This window comes from Poecile atricapillus, chromosome 5, assembly GCF_030490865.1.
Source record: "Poecile atricapillus isolate bPoeAtr1 chromosome 5, bPoeAtr1.hap1, whole genome shotgun sequence".
Classification (NCBI taxonomy): Eukaryota; Metazoa; Chordata; class Aves; order Passeriformes; family Paridae; genus Poecile; species Poecile atricapillus.
The window spans coordinates 41,252,036-41,279,424 of NC_081253.1; the positions used below are offsets into that span (position 1 = coordinate 41,252,036).

Genomic DNA, 27,389 nt, shown 5'->3' on the forward strand with positions numbered 1-27,389 from the left:
TTAACTTTGTGAGAGCCAGGAGGGTACAGGTTTAATTTCTCTTGAATCAGCAGAACAACAATAATCCTGGATAATAATGTGCCACAGCCTTGAGGAAGAGAAAGTTCAGCTCTGATGTTGAGCCTGCCCCAGCTCACTTGGTTATCCCACATCCCTGAGGCTCCTCAGGGAAAAACAATCCAGAACAAAATGGTTTTCCTTCTGGGAGTCTACTCCCTTCTGCTGGGGATGGGAAATGATTTAGGCAGCGTTTCCTTGGTGCTACACAAATGATGTGGAGCAGGTGCACTGAATGTAGCTCCTCTTCCCTCAGGTTCCGTGGGCCATCCTGGCCAGGGCTCCAGCAGGAACAGATTTCATTTCAGCCAGATCCACTTGTCCCCAGCGTCGGCGTTGTAGCCTGGCTTGTACTTGCGCCCAGGGAGCTAAAGAAAGCAGAAAGCTCAGTCAGAACTCTGGGCACCCCCCACAAAGTTCTGGAGTGCCTCGTGAGATCTGTAGAACACGAAATCCTGTTTTTTACATTGCAATGATAAAACTTACAGAAAAACCAGTCTCTCAGAAAAGACTGAGCTGTGCAGCTGCAGGAGGGACTGCACAAACCACTATACAAAAATCATAATGTGTGTATGAAAACCAGGCCAATGATCTCAGCATCACACTCCACCTGGATTCATCCAGCCCCTCCCAGCCTGATGAGATGGCTCCCCTAACTGTATCATGGAGGAGAGGAACTGAATCTCATTCCAAAATAGGCACACACATTATTAAATATATGAAATACTTCATGCATGAGATACCGAGTTAATTACCACGTTAAATTAAACCATTCAAATGAAACTGCAGACTTAGCCTTCAAGAACTGAACTCAACTTCGCTAAAGCAAAAGCAGTATCTGCCTGCCTTCATCAGCAAAGCCAAGATCCACTTTTTGATGGAAAAACCCTAAGAGTTTTGAAGCCTTCACCCAAATTTCAAGGGTACCCTGGGAGCTAAGCAGCAGCCTGTGAGTCTCAGTGCTGAAGCAGCGCCCCTTGGAAGGTACTGACCCTGACCTGGAATGCCAGAGATGGTGAGATCCTGGTTCCAAAAGCAGAATCCATCTCTAGAACATCCATTCCTAGCTCCAGGAAAGAAAGAGAAACAGAACAGAACACCTTTGAGCTCCAGTACTGGACCCCAGAAGCAAACCACCCGAAAAAAAACCCAATGAGTTTGGTGAGAAAGGCTGAAGCCAGCAAAGATGCTGTAATAAAACTCTTCCTTTAAAAATACGCTATCTGCTGGCAGCCCCTCCAAATAATTAAGCACAGATCATCTGCTCTGTCTCCACACAAGCACTGGTTTCACACAAGACCCCAGACTTGTCCTGAGGATTTTTCCTTTCCAAAAAAACATTTAAGAGGATCCTGTTGGGGAAAGCTGCCCCTGCAGAGAGAAGCAAGATGCAGTCTTGATAAAATCTGTACTCAGGCTACAAAAATGAGCTGTTTAATAAAAGATGAAGCCTGTTGTTTTGAGGAAGGGGAGTTGTGTTTACATTCACTTGAATGTCAAAAAACAAGACACTTCTTTCCCTAAAAATCAGTCTGACACAAGGCCTGACCTGCTCCGTGAGGCACTCCCCAACCTGCCCTGTCACAAACCATTTGTGATCAGTTTTTCTGAGGTTTTTCAATTAATGTCTTGTCTAAACATCAGCAGAAACTACACAGTCCTGTTGAGAGTTCCCCCCACTGAGCAAAGAGAAGATGGGAGATGAAAATAAATGATTACTATCTCTGCCCCGCAGATTTCCAGCAGTGAGCCAGGGAGGACATGAGACAGCCTGTGACACCAAAACAGCTCTCCCTGGTCCTCTCCAGGCAGCACATAATTGGCCCTTTGATACTTGAAGAGATTCCCAGATAAGTAGATTATTAAAGCAACAGGAGATCTCTGGGAAAATACAGCAGTTTACAGTTTTGTTTCTGGGTACATCTGCCCTCTTTAAAAAGCTACAATATCATCCCCAACAGAATTCAAATTCATTGTCCAAAACAAATTCCCTGTGTGCCTTTGGTTAAAGACATGCAAGACATCAAAGCAAGCGTTATAATAAGTATTCATCCATAACTCCATCATTCACAGTGGGCCTTGGCAAAGGCAAGAGAGTTTGGGGATTTGTCACAGCTAAGCTTCCAAAATAGCCAAAAAGGGGGGGGAAAAAAGAAGAAAAAAAGAAAAAAAAAAAAAGAGGAAAGCAGAGTAAACAAGTCCCATATTACCTAGGAGGCAAGGGGATGGCAATTGCTGTTCTGAGCATGAGCTGCACAAGTGACACAGACCACTTCCCCAACGTGTGCTCTTCAAATCCTACATTTTCCAGCTGCGACTGCAGTACAGGAGCTGCACACTTTGGAACAGGGCAGGATTCTGCAGAGAGGAGTGGTAGGAGCACCAGGGAAGATGTGGGGATGCAGGGCGAGGGGAGGATGCGCTGGTTCTGGTTAGGCTGATGCTCCAAAGTGCACCCAAGCTGAAATTCCCAGCCTCCTCTTAGCCAGCACAAGGGCAGGGATGGGAATCAGGGACCAGCCCTGAGGCTGCTGGGTTTGTCTAGGCTGGGCAGCCTGGCTGTAAGAGCTGATGGAAAGGAGATAGGGAAAAGCTCTGTGGGGCTCGCCAGGAGCTGAGACAATAGAGAGGGACTGAATATTCACCTTCTCTTGCAGTCCAACTTCCCTGGAAGTGTCCCAGGCTAGGCTGGAGCACCCTGCGATAGTGGAAGGTGTCCCTGCCCATGGCAGAGGGGCAGAGATGAGCTTTTAGGTCCCTTCCAGCACAACCCATCCCATTCCATGATTTTATGATCACAGAGATCCCACCAGGCAGCCCCAGGAGCTCCCCACATCCCTGCAGCAGGAGGCAAGGCTGAGCTCCTGCCAGGTCACCAAGGAGCAGATTTTTCCACTCCATGGAAATTAAGTGAGAATGAAACCTTGGCCTGCTGCATTACACTGCACAGAGCCCAAAAGTTGGCAGCAAGGATTATTTCCAGAGGGATGGGATAAAATCCACCCCACAGAGCATGAAACTCCTGAAATGAGCTGTACCCAAAGGTAGAGCCAGCTCAAAGGCATCAAACAGCTCAACTTTAAAAAGAGCATTAGGAAAAGAGGTGAAAACAAGACCGTCTCATCAGTTAAATTAAGAATCCGCCACAGAAGTGCCTGTCAAAACCATAAACATGATGAAAAGCCCTATAAAGTAGCAGAGGCTGTGGAGGAGCAACAGGCAGCTCTAGCCAGCTGCTTGCTCCAGATCATTCCACATCAGGCACATGCAGGTAGAGCTCTGGAGAGCTCTAACCACCGGCAAAGGTTGTGCCTGGTTTTCCAGCCTTTGGGGAACAAACAATGACCGGTTTTGCCCTCCATTCCTGTGCTGCTCTGTGCTGATGGCCAGGCTCCACAGCTCCAGGAGCTCTATAAATAGCCTGCCTGGAGCAGCACTGAGCAAAGAGCACTTAAAGCAGAGTCATTACTCTGGGAGCTCGGGCTCATTCATCAATATCCCCACTTCATCCTTCAGTGGCTGTTTAGAACAGCCACAGTAACATCACTGCTGGGATCAGATGACTACTTCTTACAGGAGAAATCCTCGCTTCCAAAGGGTTGGCAGAGTTGTAGGCACACAGCTAAAATCTGAGAGAATCTAGGATTGTGGAGCTGCAGATACTGGCTGGATTCAGGGAGAGTTTGGCTCCTGACTGTTCCTTATTATTCCTCCTTTGGTTCCTCTCTGCAGCTACACAAAAGGAGGCTGTAGCCAGGTGTCTCCTCCCAAGTGACAAGAGGAAACAGCCTCAAGATGCATCAGGGAACATTGAAATTGGGTATTAGGGAAAAACTTCTTCATGGAAAGGGCTGGCACTGTGGCATTGTGGGGCTCAGGCTGCCCAGAAGGGTGGATGTGGCACCTGAGGCCATGGGCTGGTGGTGGCCTTGGAACTGCTGGGTTTAAGTTGCACTCAAAGATCTTCTCCAATCCCACTGCTCCTGTGCTCCAGAGAGCAGCAGTTAAAGCAGGGAAGGGGACTGATTTCCCCCCAAACACACATCTGAGGTGTGCATGGCTTGGTTCCCAAAGACCTGGTACAGACAGGTGTTTGTTACAGCCTTATTCCTGCCATCCCTGACTCAAATAAACCTTCAATGCTGTTAACATCCATCACAGCCCAAAAAACAAGAGCACCCAAAAGTTTCACTGCATTGAGGCTAAAACAATTCCAGTTTGCTGGAACTGTTCAATGACTGCTGTCCTGCTCTTCATTCATTCATTAGAAAAACAGACAATAACCTTTGGAAAAAGAAGTGCCCCCAAGAGGATCAGTTATCCACTAGAGAGTGCAGGGGAAAGCCAAGGAATTAATCCAAGCCACACAGCACAGTTAAACACATCAAACTGACTCTACTTCACAGTGTAAGATCCATGGAGATGTTACCCCCCCTATTAAATTATATTCCAATTAATTTTAATTTAACAGAGATCTATCCTGGGGATCGCATCCCTTCATAGGTACAGGATTGAGAGGGGTTTGGGAAAGGGGGATGTGCTCCCACATAAAAAAACGTTTCCTTTCACAGGGACAGACTATCAAGATGAAAATGGATTACTTTAATGCCAGTGAGATTTGATGTCTTTTTGATTTACAGAGGTACCCAGTGCCTGGGACAGCAGGGGCCATCACCTAAAATAAAACAGACACAACCACCAAGCCCAAGATTTGAGAAAGTTCCAAGGTCTGTCAGGCTCCTTCCCCACTCTTTCTGGAATAGATATCCCTGCCAACTGTCCATGATACTTTTCAGGGGGAGCAGGGTAGAGAAGCTGCCTGTTGCCAAAGAGGGGCTGCTCTCACAAGTCTCCCCATATGAACAGGATTAGTGAGAGCAAAGGAGAAGTGGGAAGGTGGGAAGAACAGCAAATCCAGGTATCCTTGAGCAACAACCCTGTCATTCCCAGGCTTTTGTTATTCCTCAGGTTCTTTTGGTCTTACTGATACCTAGCCAGGCAACATCTTGTTACTTTGGAAAGGGCTAAAAATACTTTTGCAGAGATAAAACAGAAAAAAACCCCAAAACCTTAAATGAAGCAGCTTCTAATTTATTGTGTGTCTGCTTTCATTCCTTCCTGGATTCAACAGCAGACAGGGCTGGGCATTACAGCTGTCAAACACCTCCTTTAAAACAGAATTAGGAAAGGAGATCTTGATCCTAAAAAGAATGAAAGCTTCATCAAGCCAAGAAAGAAATGGCAGCAGAGAGAAAACAGAAGGTTCTATCAAAGGAAGCAGCTATGGCAACGATCAAAAACATGGAAAAGGAAAGATATCCTAAAGCTCCCTGCTCCTGCAAAGGCAAGAGTTGATCCTGTTGTTGATCCAGACTCTGGCTCTCTGAAAGTTCAAGTATTCCCCCTCCTGTAGCTCTTTTAAGAGATTTTTATGTGAGGAGTTCCCTGTACTCTCAGCAGAGATGGGGAGCTAAGGGCCCTGCTAACCCTCTGCTTGCCAGCAGCCACCTTTGGTCCCACAGCTGCCAAAAAGGACCAGGGTGGCTCCTGGGCCACCTAAAACCTGGACTCTTCCCTTAATGTCCCCTCCTTGGGGGAGCTGTGATTTCCCATGGCAGACACAAGCTCTTCCAGCACTCTCAGTGCTGGGGTGTGGGACAGAGCTGACTCGTGCTGCAGGCTCACCTTCCATCACCCTGCAACTACCCCAAACCCGGAGGCACGGCAGACATCGGAGGATTTCCCCTCCCAAGCTGCATCCTTATGGAAAAGAGTGTTGTAAAGCCTGGGAAAACAGTGTGGGATTCCCCTTTCATCCTGTTCCCTCTCCTCTGCTTGCTGCTCCACAGCACTGCAGGGCCCTGCCAGCCCCACATTCCCAAGCCCTGGGGAAGGAGGGAGGAGGAGGAGGAGCAGGGTACAGAGATGAAGTTTGGCAAGGCAGCTGAGCTGTGCAGCTGCTGTAGAAGGAGCTGGATTGCACCTCACAGCAATAGCCAGAACTTTGATCTGCTTGAGCTTTCCTTGCCTCATGCTCAGCATCCCTATATTCCAAAAGCAGTCTTCCACCAAGGGAAACAGGGTGGGAAACACAATGAGAGCCTTCTCTTACCTTTCCATGGCAGAGGACAAGGAAGAATTGCCTCACACTTCCAGAGGGCAGGGTTAGATGGGATATTGGCAAGGAATCCTCCCTTGTGAGGGAGGTGAGACCCTGGCACAGGGTGCCCAGAGAAGCTGTGGCTACTCCTGGATCCCTGAAAGTGTCCCAGGCCAGGCTGGACAGGGCTTAGAGCAAGCTGGGATAGTGGAAAGTGCCCCTGCCCGTGGCAGTGGCGGGGAATGAGTTTTAAGGTCCCTTTCAACTCAAAGCATTTTGTGATTCTTTGATTTTCTGAATTCCAGCAAACAGCTGCACTTTTATGTACACAGAAAAGCACAGACACGTCAAAGAAGCCATTTTCCCCCACTCCAGGAGATGCAGCAGGAGTGTGAAGTACATCAGCACATTATTTAAGTACACTGATTCCATTAAACAGAGCCATTTGTTTTCATCTTCACTGCAAACACATCTGCCTAAGTGCTCCAGCTCTTCAGCTTCGCAGGGCGCACACAGTGTTTGGAGTATTATCCCTGGGGATTGTGTGCACTTGCAAGAAAGGCAGAGAGATACAGCAGTTGTTAAGGGAGAAAAAAAAAGGGTAGTCAAGCCTTTACTAGTCTGACAGTTCCTAAAATAATGTTGCTTCCCTGAAGAATGGACATGCTTATCTCTGATCTACAGAACCTGACTGAAAGGTTGCTTCTCCCTTGCCAGAAAAGCATCCTTAGAAGTTTCTGAATGCTTCAGCAGAGCTGCTGGACCCTGCCAGAGGACTTCATGCTATAAGAAGGCTGCTAAAAGCCACCTCCTCCCACATGAAAAGAGCCCTTACAGAAGAAATTTAGAGGATATACATTAAAAAAAAAAAAGTGAGTTCCAAGTATTCAGAACTGTATGTGGCCACCTCATTATTTCGTGGAAAAGCACACATACTAAAATCTTGGAACTCTGAAGAGTGTTCCCTCCTCCTCCTCCTTCTTGGTTGCTTCTAATGAATATTTTGAACAAAACCCAGCTTCTGCCTGGAATTTGTAAATCCCTGAAAACCACCATTATTAGGCCGCACGAATTGTGTGCATGGAGCTCTGAAAAGCACAGCAGTTTGCTGCCTATTGGAGAGATCAAGGATTTATGAGTAGTTACTGGGGGAAAAAAATCCCCTACACAAATCATTGTATTTATGTGGTAAACATCATTACACCAACCTTAAAAGCATGCATTTCCCACGAGGAAAAGTTAAACTTCTGTAATTATCCCATAATTAAGCCTTTACGTACAAGTCAGCCTAAACTTTACTTAAGAGTGACCTAAACCCTTTATCTTCAAATGCCAAAGTGGCAGCACAGCTGTGACCATCCCTGCACAGACATGGTCAAGGCAGGGGCCTGTGATTACCTCTTTACAGACCAAACAACCTCCCAGCCCAAATCTGGGTGTCTGGAAGCTCATCTGTTCTCTGTGCTTGTACTGGTTGGCCTCTTGCTAGATCACTTCTGCCCAGGAGCCTTGCCTGAGAAAAAAAAATCAGCCCTTCATTTGCTAAACAAAGTTGGAAGGTAAAAAAAACCACCCAGATCTTCAAAGTTTCAGCACAAAGAATGCAATCCACAGAACATAAAACAGCAGGTGGGGCTGGCTTTGTGCTTCCCCTTCCAGTAGCTGATGGAATGTCTTCCAGCATCTTTTGCATTGTGCACCATCCCTGTACACCCCCCACACCACTGAAGGACTACAAGAATCCAAGCACTCAGAAGAGAGAAGAAAGAGTATTAATGTAGCCTAAATTTAACAGAATACTTCCTGAAGCGAGCAACGCCTCCCAATTCCAAAGGACATTATCACTTTCCACAGCACTTTCCTGAATCAGGGCCTACAAACAAGGCTGCAGAAGGGAGATCATATTCTGGCAATGGTTTTTTTTGCTCAGCTTCAGCTGTCAACTAACTGGTGTGGAGCAGAGCAATCTGAGAGCACAGCTTTCCTTCCCAGGTACCCATATTCCTACTGCTAGGCATCCCTTTGCTACCTCTGCAAGGCAAGTCACCAATTCCTCCTGGCAGCCAGTCACTGGATGGGCCAGGACATTCTCAGTTTCCTGCCATCACAAAGTGCTGCTGTACAGCCAGAGGAAAAAAGGCTCTCAGAAGTCTGAGCTCTGGCTCTCAGCACACAGCACAGAGGTCACATCTAGCTGTGTGTCAGGCAGCCTCAGTAATTCCCAGCTCCTCTGCAAAGGGACATCTCAGCCCAAAACAGGCCCTCTCATCTCGGGGAAGAAAGGCACTGGCAGTGCAGATGGCTGCTGTGTGCTAGAGACGAGGCCTGCAGCAGATCCTGCTCAAATCTGTGCTGCACAGCACAGGCGGCTCTCAGAGGGAAAGGCTCCAAAAATCCTGAGCCCAAAGTTTCGGATTTAAAAATGTGACAGCAAGGAGGAGTTCTGATAGCAATTTCTCAGCTGGACCAGGGAGTTTTCAAACCCATTAGACAACCTCAGATGCTTTCTGCTGCTTTAACCTTTAGCTTTAGCCCCTTTTACAAGCTGGAAAGGTCACATCTCAAATGAGGCAGAACAGTGTGAACCCAGGAGCCTCTCCAGTACACAGCCAGCTGAGGATGAACAAATTATGTGGAATATTCTGTCTATTCCAGAAGAAAACGTTGGTGGTTCAGTTTCCAAACAAGTCCATAAATCTGTAGCTTACATTTTAATCTCAGTAAGAGAATGTATACTACCAGGAAAAGAAAAATGATAGTGTTTGGATTATGCAAATCATGGTTTCTAACAATTAATATTGTATATTCCTCCCTTTGTCTTCAGGATTGCTTGGAAAATAATAAGATGCAGCAGCAGGGAAGATTTCAACCCAACTGGAAAACACAGGCTCACCTGTAACTTTGGCCACTCAGAATTAATTATCATCAGTTCCACAACTTCTTCAAGTTTTCCAACACCTGGGCCTTAGGCAAGCCCTGTGTCAGGGAAGAGGCCCCATGCCAGGGAACCAGGGAGCATCACCAGGGCAGAGCTCTGGGGGGATTGGGAGCTGCTGTCTCCAGAAGCAGCAAGGCAGGAGCTAATTAAAACCCTGAGTGGGAGCCTGCATGAGGTGTACGGGAGCACTGGGCACAACAGGCTTTGGATGTGTGCCAACGTGCAGAAACACTCTATTTAAAGCAACAGCACTTTGGGGAAGCGAGGCAGCATCAATTCCTCCTCAAAAAAAACACCCCCTCCTTCAGCACTCCATAAGGAGTTACCATGGGTTTCCAATTTTCTTGTTTGACTTAAGGGATTATTTTAGATTTCAGAGGTCACAGACTCATCAGGGCACGAGAAACAGAAACAAATGAAAACCATTTATCCTTTAGTCCACATCTAAAGATCTCAAAAAAAAAAAAAAAAAAGAAAGAAAATCAGCTTATGAAACAAACCATTTGTTGTGTTATTCCTCTTGGGGGAAAGCTAGACTTCAGAAAAGGTGGGGATTCGGGCAAAATGCATAAGTTCCAGGTAGCAATGGGCAGGAGGGTGGCAGACAGGGTGTCCCCAGCAGTGAGGGTTTCCTGGCCGTGTCCCCTGGCTGTCCCCAGCAGCGAGGGGCCCCCTGGCCATGTCCCCTGGCTGTCCCCAGCAGCAAGGGGCCCCCTGGCCATGTCCCCAGCAGCACTCACCTCCTGGTACTCATAGTAGATCTTGTCATACTCGGAGCCGCCGATGGTGATCTCGGGGACGAAGTGCGGGACGGACACGGAATCCACCACTCCAGCCTTGTCCTGCACACTGACGGAAAAAGGAATACTCAGTTCACACCCTGCCCCAGCAAAAGCCAAGTGTTGTGCCCAGAGAGGCTGTGGCTGCCCCATCTCTGGAAACGTTCCAAGCCAAGCTGGATAGAGCTTGGATAGAGCAACCTGATGCAGCAGAAGGTGTCCCTGCCTGTGGCATGGGGTGGAACTGCACAGGCTTTAAGGACCCTGCCAACCCAAACCATCCTAGGCTTCCTAATAATCATTCTATGATTACAGAACTACTTTTCTGTTAAATAAAGTTTCCAAAAGTTTGGGCTGTTTTCCAAACATTTATTCCTCTCACAAATCTATGAGGCACTGCCCCTCATCTTTGCCTCCAGTTTGCTCCTTTCTCCAACTTCCTGCTTCTCCATTTCCCCTCCCAGGTTCTTCCTCCTTGGAGATGCTCCATCATTCCTGGGACCCTTCTCTATGCATCCCCTCCTGGCTTTTTTGCTTTCTGTAAAAGCAGTGTAAAAAACAGTGGTTTTATTGAATGCCACACAGCACCTTGCTAAACTCCCATCCTAAATGGACTAGTACTGAGACAGTGAGAGGATTTGGAAGGAGGCAGTGCCTCCAGCATCCTGCCTGGGAACACCTGGAGGAAGCTGCAACAGCTCCAGTGATGGATCTCAGGACCCACCAACAATCCACTCTGCACAGCACCAGCACTTCAGATACCCTGAAATGAAGACGCCTGAGAAACTGCTAGAAAGCCTCCTGCTGCCTGTGGTTATCCACAGGCCAACAGTGCCACCTGCACGTGGCTGGCAAAAACACATCCCTTTCCAGTCAGCACTGACCAAACCCTAAATGCAGCACCAGGAACTCTGCAAGTTGGGTTGTTTGCAGGGAATTACACTTCTCAACAAATACCAACATGCACATCAAGCACATGCCCAAAGTTTATTATCTTCAAGAAATTATTTTACCCCCAAATCATAAATTTTGGGACCTTTCCTCCTAGCCATGAAGTGTTCCAACAAGTGAACTGGTTGCTAATATACCCTGATATTCACACTTTTTAAAAAAGTAAATTATCCCACTACAGACAGATTTGCAAGGAAATACAATAATCCAGTCAAAGTTCAGATGGCAGAAGATGAGGATAAATGCCCTTGTCAAAGATCAGGATCAACACCAAAGATGCTTCCTATGAACTGCAACATTATTTAACTTCAACAACATTAGATGTGTATTTCAGGTAGTGGAAGGCACAAAAAGGCACCTATAAAGCATAATATCACACACAGAGATAAGGTTTTGCCACCCACTCTGCAGTGAATCCACTCCTTCCTGAATCTCAGCCAAATGGCCATTTGGAGAGGACAACTCCCAGGCACAATTCATTTTAGTTAAAGGCCAAATAACAAACCTTCTGCTCCCAAAACCTCTTTGCACAAGAAAATAATGAAAGCTACTGATGGCTTCTTTGTGTTCTCTGCACCTTCAGAAATAATTTGGAATACTAAGAAAAGCACACCCAAAGACACCTGCCACAACAATGTCTAACCACAAAACCATAGCTACTTGCCAGGACTAATTCCCTGCTCAGCAGGAAGCACTTACAGGCACCTTTTATGTTTCTTTCATTTTCTCTCTCTCGTCCCCAGCAGAAAATTATCACTATTTACTCTTTTCTGACACTTTACCAGACTTTTCTGAAGGAGCTCTCAGCATGCAGCACCTTTACCTTCCAGATTAGGACATATTTGAAAAGGAACTGAGAGCATGAAAGTGACTGTGTGTTCCCAAGACTTTAGGAACATGCAGTTTTAGCTCACTTAAGCCTCTTAACTTATGGTTGTTCCACAGGAATCCCACCTGGAAGTACCCTACAGCAATGGATAACTCATCTCTTCTCCAAAAGCACCTATTACATGTTAATTCACACACTTTATCCAGCACAACTGAACAAGCAGAAGGATCAGGACTGACACATTCCTGATTCTTTTTAGAGAAAGAATTCCTGCTTCCTTCACAGGCAGCTCACAGCAGGACACACACCATGAACATCAGAGTCTGATGAACCTCACCAAAGGTGCGAGGTGGGGTAAGGGAAGGAGACTGGTTAGAAAAAAATAAATAAACTAGGCAACGCAACAATAAACCCTGAGTTTGCATGGCCTGGGCCATGATTTCTCAACACCTGATGCTGGCATAGTCACAAAAACTCAAGTGAAAAGAGAGACCTAAAAGCCAACACCACAAAACCATTCAATACAAGCTCTGTGTTGACAGATGAAATTAATATTCCTCCTTCTGCTACAGGGACTCCGATTCCCTCATTTGGCCAAGCAGAAGAGGTGTGGCATGGCCAAGGTGAGGCACAGTTACTCCCTTGGTAAGCAAAAACTCACCATCAATATCAAGAACAAAAAAACCCCATTTTCCAAAAAAAGCAAGTCCGCAAGAAAAGGGGAGAAGGTGCAACAACAGCTCTTTAAACCTAGAAAAGCCACTGCAAAGAGAAAATCACAAAATAAGTGTTTCAACTGCAGCAAGAAGATGGGGTGGACAGGGTTTGCAGCACCCCGGGATAGTGGAAGGTGTCCCTGGCCATGGCAAGGGGAGGGATGAGATGGGCTTGAAGGTCCTTCCAACTCAGACCATTCTGGGATTCTGTGATTTCATGCTGAAGAGAGAACCAAGGTGCTAAAGAAAATAGTTTACAGTACCAGAAGATTTACAATTACAGCTCATGAGATTTTTGGAGTCTCCATGGCAGTTTCAAAGCCAGGTCCAATGCACCTCTTGCCAGCTCCCCTTGTCCTGCTATCTGCAATCAGATATTTAAACAGGGATACTTCTTCCCTTTGCTAAGCAAAATTACACGGGGAAGCAGAGCTGCAGGGCCTCTGTCCCTGACTCCCAGGTTCTGAGGGAGCTGCAGGGACAGATCAGATTTAGCTGTGCAGTTGTCTGATACAACAAGTGCATCAAGCTCCCACCAGGAGCTGACAAAGGAACACAAGCAAGGTTACACGGGCCACACTCCTCATCCCAAACATGATTTATTCTGAAGTACATGCAGACAGACAAATGTCACTGGGAAGGGCCCAGATAAAGACATCCCTGAGACAGTGCAGTGGCAGCAGAGGAGCTCCCTGAGACATTTAAAAAGCCAGAATGGTTTCTCTTGGACTCCTGGAGAGGAAGGGAAGATGTGAAGAACATCCTCTGGAAGTCCCCTCCAGCTCCCAAAGCACAAATGAAGGCCCTTTTAACCTTTTACCAAGATCCCACAGCTACACTGTCAGGACAAGAGAGAGCACCTAAGGGCAGGCAGGGGGATAAAAGGGATCATTATGCAACTGCTTGCCTATGGGTGCGGCTCATTAGCTGGCTAATTTGCATTAATCAACCAGAGGCCCTGCTGGGGTTTCCATTAGGCCCTACACGTGTGCAATAAAAAAAGTTCTCAGCCCTGCTCACCCATCCCAGTCCCCCAGACACGCTGGTGCTGATGCCTTAAGTTTTAGCTTTCCTATTTTTCATAGTCTGTGTTACCTAGGTATGTAGTTTTCAGCTTCATGTTAAGTGTTAGTGAGCTCTCTTCACAGAGCAGAAAGACAAAACATTTTCTAGCTTGAAACCAAGGACAAGCGTTGCAAGTTTCATGCCCAAAAGCATAAACAAGGGTGGACTGAAGAGAGAAAACAAGAAGGATGGGACTTTATAACCTGAAGCTGTAATTAGACAATTAACTCTGATATGCAGATGGACCAAAACTGATAAAAATGTGAGACCTCATGACCAGTCATCCATTTTGTGACCATTTTGGGTCCCTCTTGGGTGTAGCCCTGGCCAGGCTCTTGCACTGCCCAAGGTGTGTCCTTTAAGGCCTTTCAATAAATACCTACTTTATTCTTAACTCTGTCCAGCCTCTGTTCCGGGTCAGTCTTCTCAAGGCATCAGTGTGAGCAGAGGGTGGAAGGGAACACAGGGCTGATGCAGTCCCAAGGGCTGGCAGGCCAGCAAAGGAAGCAACTGCAGGTGGAAAACCAAGCAGGGCAGAACTTCTATTGGATCTTAGGGGAAACTTCCTCACAGGAAGGGGGGCCAGGCCTTGGAACAGGCAATGGTGGAATCAGTGCCCCTGGAAGCGTTCCAGAGCCTTGTGGGTGTGGCACTTGGGGACATGGGCCCACCATGGGCTCGGCAGCACTGGGGAAACTATGAACTCCACAATCTCAGAGGGCTTTTCAAGCCTGAACCATCCTGAATAGCTGCTGGAGCCCACCAGGAGCACCCAGGAGAGGGCAGCATGTGCCAGCACGAGCAGGCACTGGGCACCTGCAGGAAAATCAAAGGAAAGACTCCCACAGGCACGGGACACCTGCACACCTTGGGGACCACAGGCTTGTTGCTACCCGGGCAGTGGAAAAAGTGAGAAAAGCATCAACTTAAGTTCACAGACTCACACCTAGGCCAGGCATTGGATCCAGCAGACAACTCCAACACGGGTGCCCTGCAGCAGGCTCCCTGTGTTTCTGGAGTTACCATGGGGAACGATCATGTCCAAACACACACATTTTTACCAAGAGGCTCTTCCCAGGCTGCCCGAGACATTGCCCAAGACTCCCTCGCTCAGCTGAGCAAGTCATGAGCTCAAGACTGGCACGGGATGTGCTGTCAGCCCTTTATCGATGTCCTGACACCCCAGCACAAAAATTCAAATGCAAACCCCAGGAGCTGGGCTCCAGGTACAGTGTGGGTCCCTCCCACACAGGATATTTTATGATTCTGTGGTTTAAACAAGCAGTTTATTGCATTCTGGGGTCTTCAAACAAGCCCATGTTTTTGCCAAAAGAAGAAATAATTTCATATTACCTACAGTGACAAAGACCCTTGAGCAGGAGACTCGCTCACCCTCCTCCAGGATTCAATGAAAAATTGAGTCCTTAAAGCAATTTATTCCCTTCTAAAACTGTGAAATAGAATTTTCATGCAGTATCTTAACACACTGTTCTAATTGTAAGGTTTCCTTCAACTCCCTCCTACTCACCACAATTAAAAATCCTTTCCTAATAGCTGCACTAGTGTTGAGTTACAGGAAAACAAGCAACTTACTTCCTTTTTCAAAGGAAATCTGATTGTGAGCATTTTTTAGGGCCTAAGTCACCAGACGTTATCCTCCAATTACTACGCAAAGAAACTTCATCTTTGATATGTAAAATGCACCCAAATCATGACTTGTTCCTGTCAGACAACACCAAGCACTGCTCTTCTGTGATCTACCTTCCCTCCTCCATAGAAAAAACATACAATAGGAGCATTATCTCTATTTTTAGGAGGTATTTGAAGTAACAGCACAGAAAAGTAAAATGCAAGAAATATCACAAGTCTGCAAAAAAAGTTTAACTTGCTACTCCAATGCCTGTCATAAAGTCACAAACTCAGGGGCAGATATTGTGTTTCTATTTACACATGAGATGACTAGAAAATAATGAAAAAAAGGTAACACATTTTCTCTTAAAAATGTAACTATATTCTTTATATATATATGTAGGTATGTATATATATACCTATATATAAATATATATAGATATGTATGTATATATATATCTTTGTATTTTATACAAACAAAGCTGCCAAATTAAACATGATGCACTTGCAAAGAATTATTAAAATCAAATTAAATTCTATTCCAACAAGTCACTTTCCACTGTCTGAGTCTGATCTCTTCCAACTAGGCAGACAAGGATCTTTGACAAAAACCACTTTAAACTTGTCTGGAGCCTCTTGTCTCATCAATCAGCAGCAAAAATGCCACACCACGTTCCAGTGCCAAGCACCAATATTACAAAATATAACCTCACCTTCAAAAACTCAAGGTTTTGACCATTTTTCCCAGGTTTTGATGCCAAGAATTGCTCAGTGGCTGAATGACATCACACTTACTAAAGTCTCAAGTGATGGAAGGAAACATCATCTTGCTCCACCCATGGCCCCTTGTCAAACTTCAGGTACTCAATGTCTTCAATTACCTGGAATCAGAAAAGAAAGCTCAGTAAGGGGTGGTTTGATCCAAAAAAAATCAATGAAATAATCAAAATAGGTTATTAAACAAATGAGAAAGGCTTCCCTGCTAAAGCTGTAGTAACAAGGCAAATGCCCAGGGATAACATGATCATCTCCCAGTTCCATTTCTGGAGGCTGTGGCCCTGCCAGGAGCACTGGGCACACATGTGGGGGATCTCCTAACATCCTGTGCTTTCAGCTTTGGGTGGCAGGGAGTAAACTGCCTGAGAGGTGCCTTCTTGCCAAATTCTTACCTGATCCAAGACATTCTTCCTTAACCTGCCTCTGGGGCTGAAAAGCAATGAAGGTACCACCTCACCCCTAAGGGAGAATGAGGAGGAAATGGAGATGAGTAAAATTTAACTCCTTTTCATTACAAAAATAAGGTCTGGTTGGTTTTATTTGCAGAGAGGCTCAGTAACACATTCCCTGAGACAGGCAGGGGAGCAGGTGTGGCATCTGCCTCTGTGCTGTGTGGCTCACATCACAGAAACAAAGGCACATTTCAGGCTGGAAAATTCAGGCCTGCAGGAGCTGCAGCTGCAGCCATGAGTCCAAGGACTCAGGATTTCACCAGCCATCAGGCACCCCCATGCATGAAAGGAAAGGTAACACTCACTGCTCAGAACCCTTCAAACAAGCAATGCCAGCTCAGCAAATCATTCCTTCAGCATCCCCAAACTTATCAATCCCAGGTTTCAGCTTTGTTTACAGCCAGAAAACAGATCTCTGCTGCTCCAGGAAGTAATTGCTTATCACACCTGGCTGCCTGGAGCTGAGAGGAAACCTGCCCTGGTGTCAGGAGAATACACTTCAGATGCCTGATGAGGTGGAGACAGCACCTTGGAGCAACCTGGGTAGGAGGGGATTGTTACAGCTCCAAACGTCCCTTTCCAGAGACCTTTTCCACACACAAAGGATAAAGCTGAGGTCATGACCAAATTCCTGATGGTGCATTGTCCACACATTGACAGGTGACCACATGTCAGCAATGAAGTGACAGAAAGTTAAATGAAAAATCCTTGTATTCTTTACACTAAATCCACTGTAATTAACACTAAATCCCAGCTATTACCACTTAAAAAATGATAACCAACCAAGTGCTATTACAAAGTAGCCTTGACTATAAAGATCTACTCTTACCAGAATTATGTTTTCATGGTAAGAAAAAATGGTTTGGACATGACTGAATAAATACTTTCAAGGCACAAACTGCTGCAACATAACTCCAAGAGGAAGAGAGGTGCAAGGTAAATTAGTTCAAACAGCCATTAGATTCTTTGAATTATTTAATTGACAAGATGAACAAAAGCAATTCCTTCTCCACAGCAAAGCTCTGGAAATTCTCTGCACATGATAACAGCAGTCATCACAGAGTTGTTACAATAGGGCTAAGAATGTGCTACAGTGAAAAAAGAATCTGTATCCAAATTAGTTTTGCTCACTGTAATCATCATGTCAGAAGATCTCTCCCCCAGCAGTTCCTTAACAATGGCATCAGTATCCCAACCAGGACAGGATCAGTATCCCAACAACTTCCGAATTTATAAGGAATACCCTGGCACCCCCCAGGAATTAGCAGCAGATATCCAAGGCTTTAAAAGAAATTAGCAGCAGATATCCAAGGCTTTAAAAGAAATTAAACATACAGCTAACTTTGTATTCCCAGTTTTATCCTTGTGCTAAACCAGTGTGGAACACCCTAATGAAGCTCATTTCAGCACTCATTACCTCTTCAGCCACCACAACCAAAGTTAATTACAACAGGAAACCCCAACTGACCTTTTTAGGACACTTATAAAATAATTTCTAAGCTGTGCATGTGTGCTCTGAGCAAACCAAAAGTTATTAAACTGTAAGGTCATAAAAAATTCAGCTCCCAAATCCCTAAGCAAACAGAGTGTTAGTGGGCTAATGAACACTGCTGTCTGTCGAGAGGATACACCTGTGCAAACACACATCTTACAAAGCCACAGCCCTCCCACCAACCCTTATTTCCAAATTTCTGCTGTGTCACCCCAAAGGGAAACTGAATCTGAACAGAAAAGGGGGGGAAAAAAAAACAACTGAATTCTTCCAAGTACCACTATCTACCACCAACACCCAATAATGACAACATCATGGGCTGGATAATCTTACAGGGTCTTTTCCAACCTTAATCATTCTGTGGCATTGTACTTTGACTTCCAAATAATAATCCTTGCCCTAGCCCAGACTTGTCCAAGCAAATTAAGGACTCCTCTGGGGCATCTGATGACCCTATTTAGAGCAATGACAAGATTGCTGAGCTCGGGAGAGTCGCTCCTTGAACAATAAGAGCTTTAGACTGACTTTAAACCCCGATTTAAAGGATTAAAATCAAATCTCTAGCCATAGGGTTTATTACAAAAAAATCTAGGGAGGAAACAAGCTGCCTTACTCTGACCACTTGGAGATGTGTCCAGAGAGAAAGACAGGGAAAAAAAGAGGCATTTAACCCCCATGCCACCTTTTCTTTAATTCACCAAGTACCCATCTTGAAACACCACAGCTCTCAACTCATTTCCTTGCTTCTATATTGTTATCCAGAAAAAATAACTGTAATTGCTCTAGATTCTCTATATTCACACCACAGCCTCAGCTGTTTTGTTAATTTCAGCCTGATTTTTGGTATAATTTTTCTATTTATTATCTGCTGTCACACTGAAGCCACCAACCCTTTTTTAAGGGTATAAACTCACAATGCTCCACAGGTCTACTAGTTATTAATGATAACCTTTATTATCAAGTGCAGAGCACCCAAAAATCAATGCACAACTGCAGAGAACCCAGAATTCTGTTCTTATAATGGGAACCAAAAGCCCTAGTGACAAACAGCAGTGCATCTCTGGGGGGGGTGCTATGGAGAGCTCATTTTAGGACCAGGGAAGTATTGATATTTTCTGCTTCACAGAATCATATAACCAGAACTTTGAAGGACACCTCAGGCAAAAAAGTAATTTTAGTCTGATAGGGGTAATTTAAATATTAAAATGCATGCTTTGAATATGCTAATAAGCTTAATGAGGTACAGGCTACTGCATATATAGATCTATTACTCAATTCTCTGCCAAGATCACACTGCACATAACACAAGAGAAGAGGGAGTTTGGGCTGTGTATAAGTAAGGTAAGAATTTCACCTCATTAGGATGAAGACCCAAAAAGCCCGTAGGAGACAGCCCATGAGCAATTCTCATCCCCCAGCTCCCAGGTAGGGATGGTTCCTTGGCAAGCTTCCATGTGCATTATTATTATGCAGTTAACATAATAACTCTGTTATTAACAGAGATCTATCCCTTGAACTAAAATGGGCCCAAAACCTGTCCGGAGTCTCAAAAACCTTGGTGCTCTTTCCCTAAGGGAACAGCAGCTAGAGAGAAAATTTAATGATGGTGAAGCAAAAAAGCTTCTGTTATCCTGCTAACAACCTCCCATGGGTGGGGGGAAAGCTCACAGAAATAAGGGAAATCTGTTAAACTCACCCCCAGAAAAGCAAAACTTACCTTCTCCACATCCTCAGCTGCAGCTGCTGTGTACTGCAGAACTTCACTGCTCTCACTGCAAGGAACACAGAAATTGAATTCCCCTGATAAACTGCTCTACCCATCCTCCTCACCCCACTCCAAAAGCAGCAGAAATTAAGTTAAAAGGCACAAACCAAACCAGAATTATTGCAGTTTTTTACATTGCTCCCAGCTATTGCAATAGAATTCCTGTTGCACCTGTGAGCTGCTTCTTTGCTGGTGGAAAGTTGCTTTTAAAGGGCAAATGGCCTAAATATCTACGTAATTTCAGTTGAAAATCATTTGTAAAAACCATACATATGAATCTGTGTACATTTAACTAATGTGGATATTTGCCCCTGTTACAGCTGCCCAATCTACTTGAAAATAAGTGAAACTGTCAGTCTAATCCAGAACTTCACTAGACATTTGTTTTTACCAGTGCATGACTACCGTTGAGTAATTTCAGGAGAAGAATGCATTAATTTATCATTATTTACTCAGGCTGAGCTAGCTGAATGAACACCAATGCAGGCAGCAGGATCTGTAAGTGTAAAAACATTTTTAAAAGGTAATGTTTCCTGGTTACAAGATTGTTTTTTCAATCAGCCAGCAGCCCTCAGAGAAAAGGCACTTGCAGAGCAGAGCCACAACAGGAGTTTCTATATGAACCTTTCACACTACACGTGTTCAGCCACATTCAGCAATAGCTGTTTCCAGCTGGAAAACCTGGAAGGCCCTGGAATGGCTGCCAAACGTGAACATTATATCAAGCATCACACAGCAAAGTTCAGGAGCATGGAGAAAAAATTAATAGAATCTCAAATGGTTTGGGCGGGACAGGACCTTAAAGCTCATCCAGTTCCACCTCCTGCTGTGGGCAGGGACACCTTCCACTAGCCCAGGTTGCTCCAAGCACTGTGGGACCTGGCCTTGGACACTTCTAAGGATGGGGCAGGCAGCTGGAATACAAGACTCTTCTCAGAATCAGCCCAAGGGAGAGGTCAGCCTTCTGCAGAGCCTGAAACTGGCAGTCGCATCAACAACTCCGATCAAATCACTTGATCCCATCTCTTGATTTGACTCTGTAGATTATCAGGGCTTCATTAAGAGAAAACAGCTGCTCAGTGACTCTGCAGATTATCAGAGCTTTCCTTAAGAGAAAACAGCTGCTCAGTGGAAGCAGTGTTGGATGTGAAAGGGAACATTACTAAACTTAAGGCTCTGCTCCAGGAAAAGGGAAAAATCAAACAGAACCCAAACACTGTCTGTTCCAAATCACCAGGCAGCACCTGCCACAGCACCCAGCTCACAAATCGCTACCAGTAAAAACATTAAAGACATTCATAAAAAGTCAACTAGAAAGAAAGCATCAATTTTAAAGCAAAAATCCATGACAAACCACTTTAGGCAGCGTCAGGCTGCTCCAGTTAAACAACACAAGATAACAGGAGTTTTGCCCCATAAACTGCTTTTCAAGGAACAAGCAGACATACTTCAACATGAAAAGCATGCAGGAGCTTGCTAAGCAGTCTATAACAACTCTTTTTAGCCTGTTTGGACCAGATTTTGGGCATGCCTAGGAGTCAGGGAATCAAACCAGGCAGTCTAAGAGGTAACAGCCAGGTGCAAACACAGCTCCCTGCACCACTGCCAGCAAACAAACAGTTAAAGGCAGCTGTGGCTTCTGCCTTTATCCCAGATGGGAGCCACCCTGAGGTGCAAAGAGCTGGATTCACACACTCCCAGCTCCCCCAGAGCCAGGGGACAGAGCCACAGATCAATGTGACGGGCTGCCGGGAGCACCTCTGCCACCAGGATGCCGAGCAGAGAGGGTTTGCTAGGTAGGGATACTGACCATGTACACACAGAGAGCAAAAAGGTGAAATCACACCAGGATTTATAGGATTTAGCCTCACTGAGCACCACGAGATGTATGTGGGGCTCCATCTGACCCAGAGAACAAGATGCAGGTTTCTGCCCACCAGTGACTACAGCAGTTTGCCCTCAGGGGGATGACATTCCCAAGGTTTCCCATTCCTTTTCGAGAGCTGTGTGCTGGCTGTGGGGACACATATCCATGACACCAACAACCCCTGCCTGCATGAGTGACAGGCTCAACATCGAGTTATTCCCTTCAGTAGCTGTCAGAGCCATCACACTGATCCACCTGGGGAGATGAAGCAAGCACCAGGGGGACACAGGCAGGCTACAAAACTCCCAGGAATTCACTCTGATTTCCATCAGCCTCCTGCACACACCAGAACTTTCACATTTAATTCATTTGATACCCTTTGAGAGTTTCCCTGCCAGAATTATGAGGGACTGTAATTCTGCTTTTAGATTTTTAGGATGATTTTCATTTCCCTAGAGTTCTTTTCTAAGAATTGGGAGAGCTGGCAAGCTCTGTTCCATCCCAGGTTTACAGAGCACATGCTTCTGCTTCCCAGCTAGAGGAAGCCCAGAGAGAGACAGAACACGGGGAATGGCTTCCCACTGCCAGAGGGCAGTGAGAGATGTGGTACTTGGAAGGAATCCTTCCCTCTGAGGGTGGGGAGGGCCTACCACGGGGTGCCCAGGGAAACTGTGGCTGCCCCTGGATCCCTGGAAGTATCCAAGGCCAGGTTGGACAGGGCTTGGAGCAGCCTGGGACAGTGGAAGGTGTCCCTGCCCATGGCAGGGGGGTGGCACTGGATGAGCTTTGAGGTCCCTCCAACACAAACCATTCTGGCATTCTGTGAAAACTGAAAGGACTTTTTGAAGAAAGAAAAGCCCTACAGCTTTCCAAAAAGGCCTGAGAAAAGCTTGTATTGCATCACTCTCTCCTCAGGTCGAGCAAACACACATAGCCATAGCTGTGGCATTCTGCACATCACTCCTGAGCCCCTTTTAATCTTCCAACACTGGCATTAGGCTTCTGGGATGGCAGAGGTAACTACACTCACACAGTTCTTATGCTGTGAATGACCACCCCTTCATTATGGCACAATACTGTACCCTGCAGCACAACAAGGGGGATTTTTTTACATGACTTGTTGATATTGCCAGAGAGTTTAAGGTCTGCACACACCTTTGCTCAAGAACCTAAAGAGGCAAAACATTTTGCTTTGCTAACCTGATCTCTGGTAGGAAGGTCTTCTTGTAAGCATCCTCAATGCTCTGAAGATAGGAAGGAGACACCTTTTTCTCATATGGCTGCAAATAAACAAACAGAAAAAGTTGTGGAATCAACTTTCTTTTCCTACCAGCACAGACTCCAAGGGCTGCTCCACCACCTGCTAAGGGTTCACTCTGGAATAAGCAGTCAAACAGCCAGGTGAACCACATGCACATCAGTGAAAGTTTCAAAGAATTAAGGCATTTCGAGTGTTTGCAATTTCCTTACATGCCATGAAATACCTAGAATAGCCCTCAGCTTTCCAAGGACTGATTCATTCCTCCTAACTACATATTCCAGGGAGCTGGAATATGCTTTCTCACCCAGAAAACAGGATAAGACTGTCTGAGTCCACCTTTTCCATAAGGAGGCCAGATTTTACGTATTTCCACAGTTTCAAACAAGTGCATGGACAAACACCTGCTCCAAACGCCTGTGAAATTTTATGGATATCCCTGCTGTTAACCAGCCTGCTTTGCACGCAGTGTACTTTTAATGCCACATTTGCAAAACACCTGGAATTTCTCTGATCTACCATGTGTCCCCCAAACAAGCCCTACAGAGCTCAGCACTGCCACAGACCCAGAAAGTCACAGGCTAAGTCAGCAATTCCTGTTCCAAGGTTTCAAAAATGCCACTGATTTTCATGCCCACAAGGGCTAAGAATTCACAAGTTCCCCCAATACATGAAGAATTTCTTATCTGGGAATTTTTTTCTAATAAACCAAAGTTTTCTTTTAATCTGTCAGGTTTTCCAGAGTTAAACCGCATTTCCCATAGCCTTTGAACAAGGCAAGACAAACATCTTTCAATCCTCATAACACACTTGCAAACAGTTACAAGTATACATCCAAGTATCAGAGAAAGGGGGGGAAACAAAACCCCAAATTACAAACCTTACTTAGATGAGTCATTCCCCAAAAGCACCCTACAGCTTTCCTGAGCCAAGACCAGTTCAATAACACAGTCATCCAGCAGTGATTTGCTGGTTTTCAGGGAATTAAGTGAACTTGCTGATCCCAGGTGACTCACACATGAACCCCAGCACAGGTGTGAGGAAGCAGTCAACTGGGAAGCAAGAGCCAGGGAGCCCAGCCAGGCTCCTGGCACTCAGGATTAAGAAATTATCTCCAAGTGCATTGCAAGCAGCACATCACTGCCCACGGCTCCTGTAGTGGCAGCTACAGCATCTGGCATAAAAATTCACCTGCTCTTAAAACAATTTCTCATTCTACAAATGACAACATATTGATGCAGTCACTAAAAAAGAGTTGATTTTTGCTTTTTCTTTTATTTTTCTAAACCAAACCTATAAGAATACCCACAAAGGCATCACCGCCACACAGATCTCACACCTCAGAGGACAAGCAGCTCCTCAGAAGCAGAATTCAGCAGCAAACTCCACAGGACCACATAAGGTGTGATTACAGCAGACATTAGCAAGCAGCAATTGTGAGAGACAAGTAACAATAAAGATAAGAGATAAATAGCAATAATCAGAGATCAAATTACCTTGCCTTTCTCTTGAATCCTCTTCTGCACCTCAGGGACAGGCATGTCTACATAAATGACCAAGTGAGGTGGCAGCAACTCAGAAATGCTGATCTCCTTGACCTCTTTGTAGTGATCAAGGCCTGTGTAAAACACAAATAAATCACATTCCCTACCTCTGTATTTGCAGTCTCTTCTTCTGAGCTCATAGAGAAAGTTTAAAGTAGGCTTTTCCTCAAACAAAATTCAGGAAGTTTACAGAATAAGCTATCTCCAGGGAAGTTTCCTGCACTGAGATGTAAGAATCTAAACCCAGTATTATCAAAGAGAGACTTTATTCCTGACTGAGGTTTAGAGGAATCTCAGCTTTTCTTCCACCATTTACAGACAGTAAGCCATGGTAGCTCTAATAAAGATGTTTGCTCCCGAAGGATTCCAGTACAATCCAAACTGGGTTTTTGTATTAAGACGTGGGTTGCTGGGCTTTGCTGCCTTAGCAATGCAGAGGAGGAAGACACAGGTCACTATAATCAGCTCTCAAAGCAATCCAGCAACTTACAGCAGGTGGTAAAAAACACACACCTCTTAAATCCAACAGCAAAAACAGGAGGCAGTCAAGGAAACAGTTATCTCTACCTCAGGAGCAGCCAAAAGAAAAGATTTACCAAGTACCCGTAACCCCAAACCAAATCACTCAGGTTGGGAGGACCATCCCCAAATCACCTGGCTCAACCACTCTGCTGAGAACTCCACCCACAGCATTCCAAGTATCTCCAGGGGGAAGAACCCAGATGATTTGCTCCAGGGTTTGACTCCCTTCACAGTGAAAAGGGGCTTTTCCTTACAAATGAAAGATTTGGCATTTCAATTCGTGCCCTATATTTTTGTCCTCCCACAGCCACTGAGACCATACTGGCTCCACTCAGAAACACATGAACACTGAATATTTAAAGGAATCCCTCCTTCCAAGCAGGAATTTTTTTGTTTTTTTTTAAAGTAAAGTCCCAGACTTCTGAGAGATTATGGCAAAGCAGCTTCCTTTTGCTGGCAGGAACTTACATCTCTTGTGGACATATCCCTGCTTTAACATGGCGTCCAGGAACACAAAGTCGCTGTAGGGAGAGCGCTCCAGCACCACGCCTTGACCTGCAAGGGAGAGCAGGCCCCAGGTTGGAAGGAGAGGAGCTGTGAGGTCTCTCCCAGCCCAACCCATTCAGTGAGTCCCCAGGTTGGAAGGAGAGGAGCTGTGAGGTCTCTCCCAGCCCAACCCATTCAGTGAGTCCTCAACCTGTGCTGAGCAGGTGCTCCAGGGCATCGGCATACTGCAGGACACGGTTCCCAAAGATCCAGGACTGCAGGCGGTAGGAGTGCCCATCTGGAGACCTGGGGTCCGTGTAGAACTTCTCCAGGTTACAGAAACCATTGAACTTCTCAGGCAGCAGCTTTCCATCCCCCGAGATCCTGTCCTGGTAGTGGATGTCTGCCTCGGGGAAGTACTTCATTCCTGAAAAAGAGAAGAAGCCCATGGCAGAAATCAGCTGCATTCATCTGCAGCAAAAGTCCCCTCAGCCAGTGAACACACAGCTGCTCCTTGAACAGCTCCCAGATAGCCCCAGCCCCTCTGGCCATCACAGCAGAGGGCAATGAGCCCAAACTCCGAGCGCTTTCACAGGGAGAGCTGAGCTGCTCCAAGCACATCCATGTGGAAAATCCAAGCTCTCCGGGAGCACAGTCAGCACACCGACTCCATCGGAACTGAAGCTTCACTCCCAACAAATCCCAGAGACCCGAAGCACATCCCCATCCCAAACCTCACCAACACCATCCACAATCCCCCCCCACCCCCTCCCTCCGGCATGTCCCAGCCGGGAACTGCTGCTCCGGTGAACTTCCTCTGCACAAGAGCCACAGTTAAACTCTGGCAGCTCGCAGGGAAACAGTCAGACATACCCAGTTTTTCTGCTATTTGCTGGGCCAGCCGGCCCTTCCCAGAAGACAGATTGCCCTCCACCGTGAAGACTTTGCTGTGCTCTGTGAACTTCTTGCTGGCCCTTTCTCCCAACATATAGGCCAGCCACCCATACTGCAGGCTCTGCTCAGGGCTGCAGTGGATCCTTGCCTAGAGGAAAATGCATGGAAATCAGCAGACATGGAGGGGTTTTTAGCTGAAAGTGCACCTTTTCCAGACATTCACACAGGACATGCTCCCACACACATCATACAAGGAATTTTCACTAAGTAACTTTAGCACTGCCATTTCAGCTTAGCAACTGCAGCACTGGTTAGGCTGGGAAGACAGAAAGCATGAAACAATTTTGAGTCTGAAGGCCAGACACACAGCACACCCAGAGTTCCCAAGAGAGACTCCACATTAGATTCTTGCTTGTATTTTTTTTGTTGTTGGGCACGTAGCAACAATAAACTGACTCTCAGGAGAGTTACACCTTTATTTCAACATGGCTTAGAAGGAAAAAGTTTCAACTTGGTAACCTTGGATATCTTTTCCAGCCTTAACTATTCCACGATTCGTGAGAGGTAGCAAGAGGGACCCCCCTGGGCTGTGGGGCTGAAGGCAGGGCCTTTCTGAGCCCTGCTCAGAGCCTCCCCCAGAGCCCGACAAACACCGCACACCTCGTTCTGAGAGGTCCTGGGCCCTCCCCTGCACACAAGGGCGACCATTCCTATTCAACACTCCTCTCCTCGCAGCACCGCTGACCACAGCCACAACTGAAGGTCCCCGCACGCCTCTCTCTGCCATTTGCTCCAGTCTGCCTCCACTTCACCGCCTGTCCCGGCCGGGAACATCGCTCCGCAGGGGACAGCCCAGCCCCGGCCCAAAGGCTGGCCCTATTCACCCACCCGCAGCAGGCCAAAGCTCCGGACAGAGCCCTGCCCGCAGCCCTACCCAGTCTTCCCCGCTCACCCCCGGCAGGCCGGAGCCCAGCGCGGCGCTGCCCGGCCCGGAGCTCCCCCGCCGAACGCGGGCGGCCGCGCCGCGGCCGAGCCGGGACACCCACAAGGACATGGCGGTGCCGGGCGGAGGGCGGCGGCGCGCGGCGATGACGTCAGGTGCCAGAGGCGGCGCACCGGGATGATGCAAACGTAGAGGCCACGCCCCCTGACCCACCCCTGACGGGAGGCCGCGCCCACAGGCCCTGTGGGATCCGGTGGGAGCGGCGGGAAGCGGGAATCGCCGGGAATCACCGGGATAGAGATAGAGAGCAAGGGAAACCGGGAAT

At 46.4% G+C, this 27,389-nt stretch overlaps 1 protein-coding gene across 1 annotated transcript; it reads right to left on the reverse strand.

The window, feature by feature from the left end:
- On the reverse strand, positions 1 to 27,232 carry NDUFA10 (NADH:ubiquinone oxidoreductase subunit A10). Its single transcript, XM_058840094.1, has 10 exons — positions 27,074 to 27,232; positions 26,101 to 26,269; positions 25,439 to 25,654; positions 25,210 to 25,296; positions 24,172 to 24,293; positions 22,618 to 22,697; positions 19,503 to 19,557; positions 15,860 to 15,945; positions 9,836 to 9,944; positions 1 to 425 (listed from the first exon to the last, which is right to left on the reverse strand). The coding sequence occupies exons 1-10, from the start codon at positions 27,173 to 27,175 to the stop codon at positions 357 to 359; spliced, it is 1,095 nt and encodes a 364-aa protein (XP_058696077.1). The 5' UTR covers positions 27,176 to 27,232; the 3' UTR covers positions 1 to 356.
- Between the last annotated feature and the right edge of the window lie 157 nt (positions 27,233 to 27,389).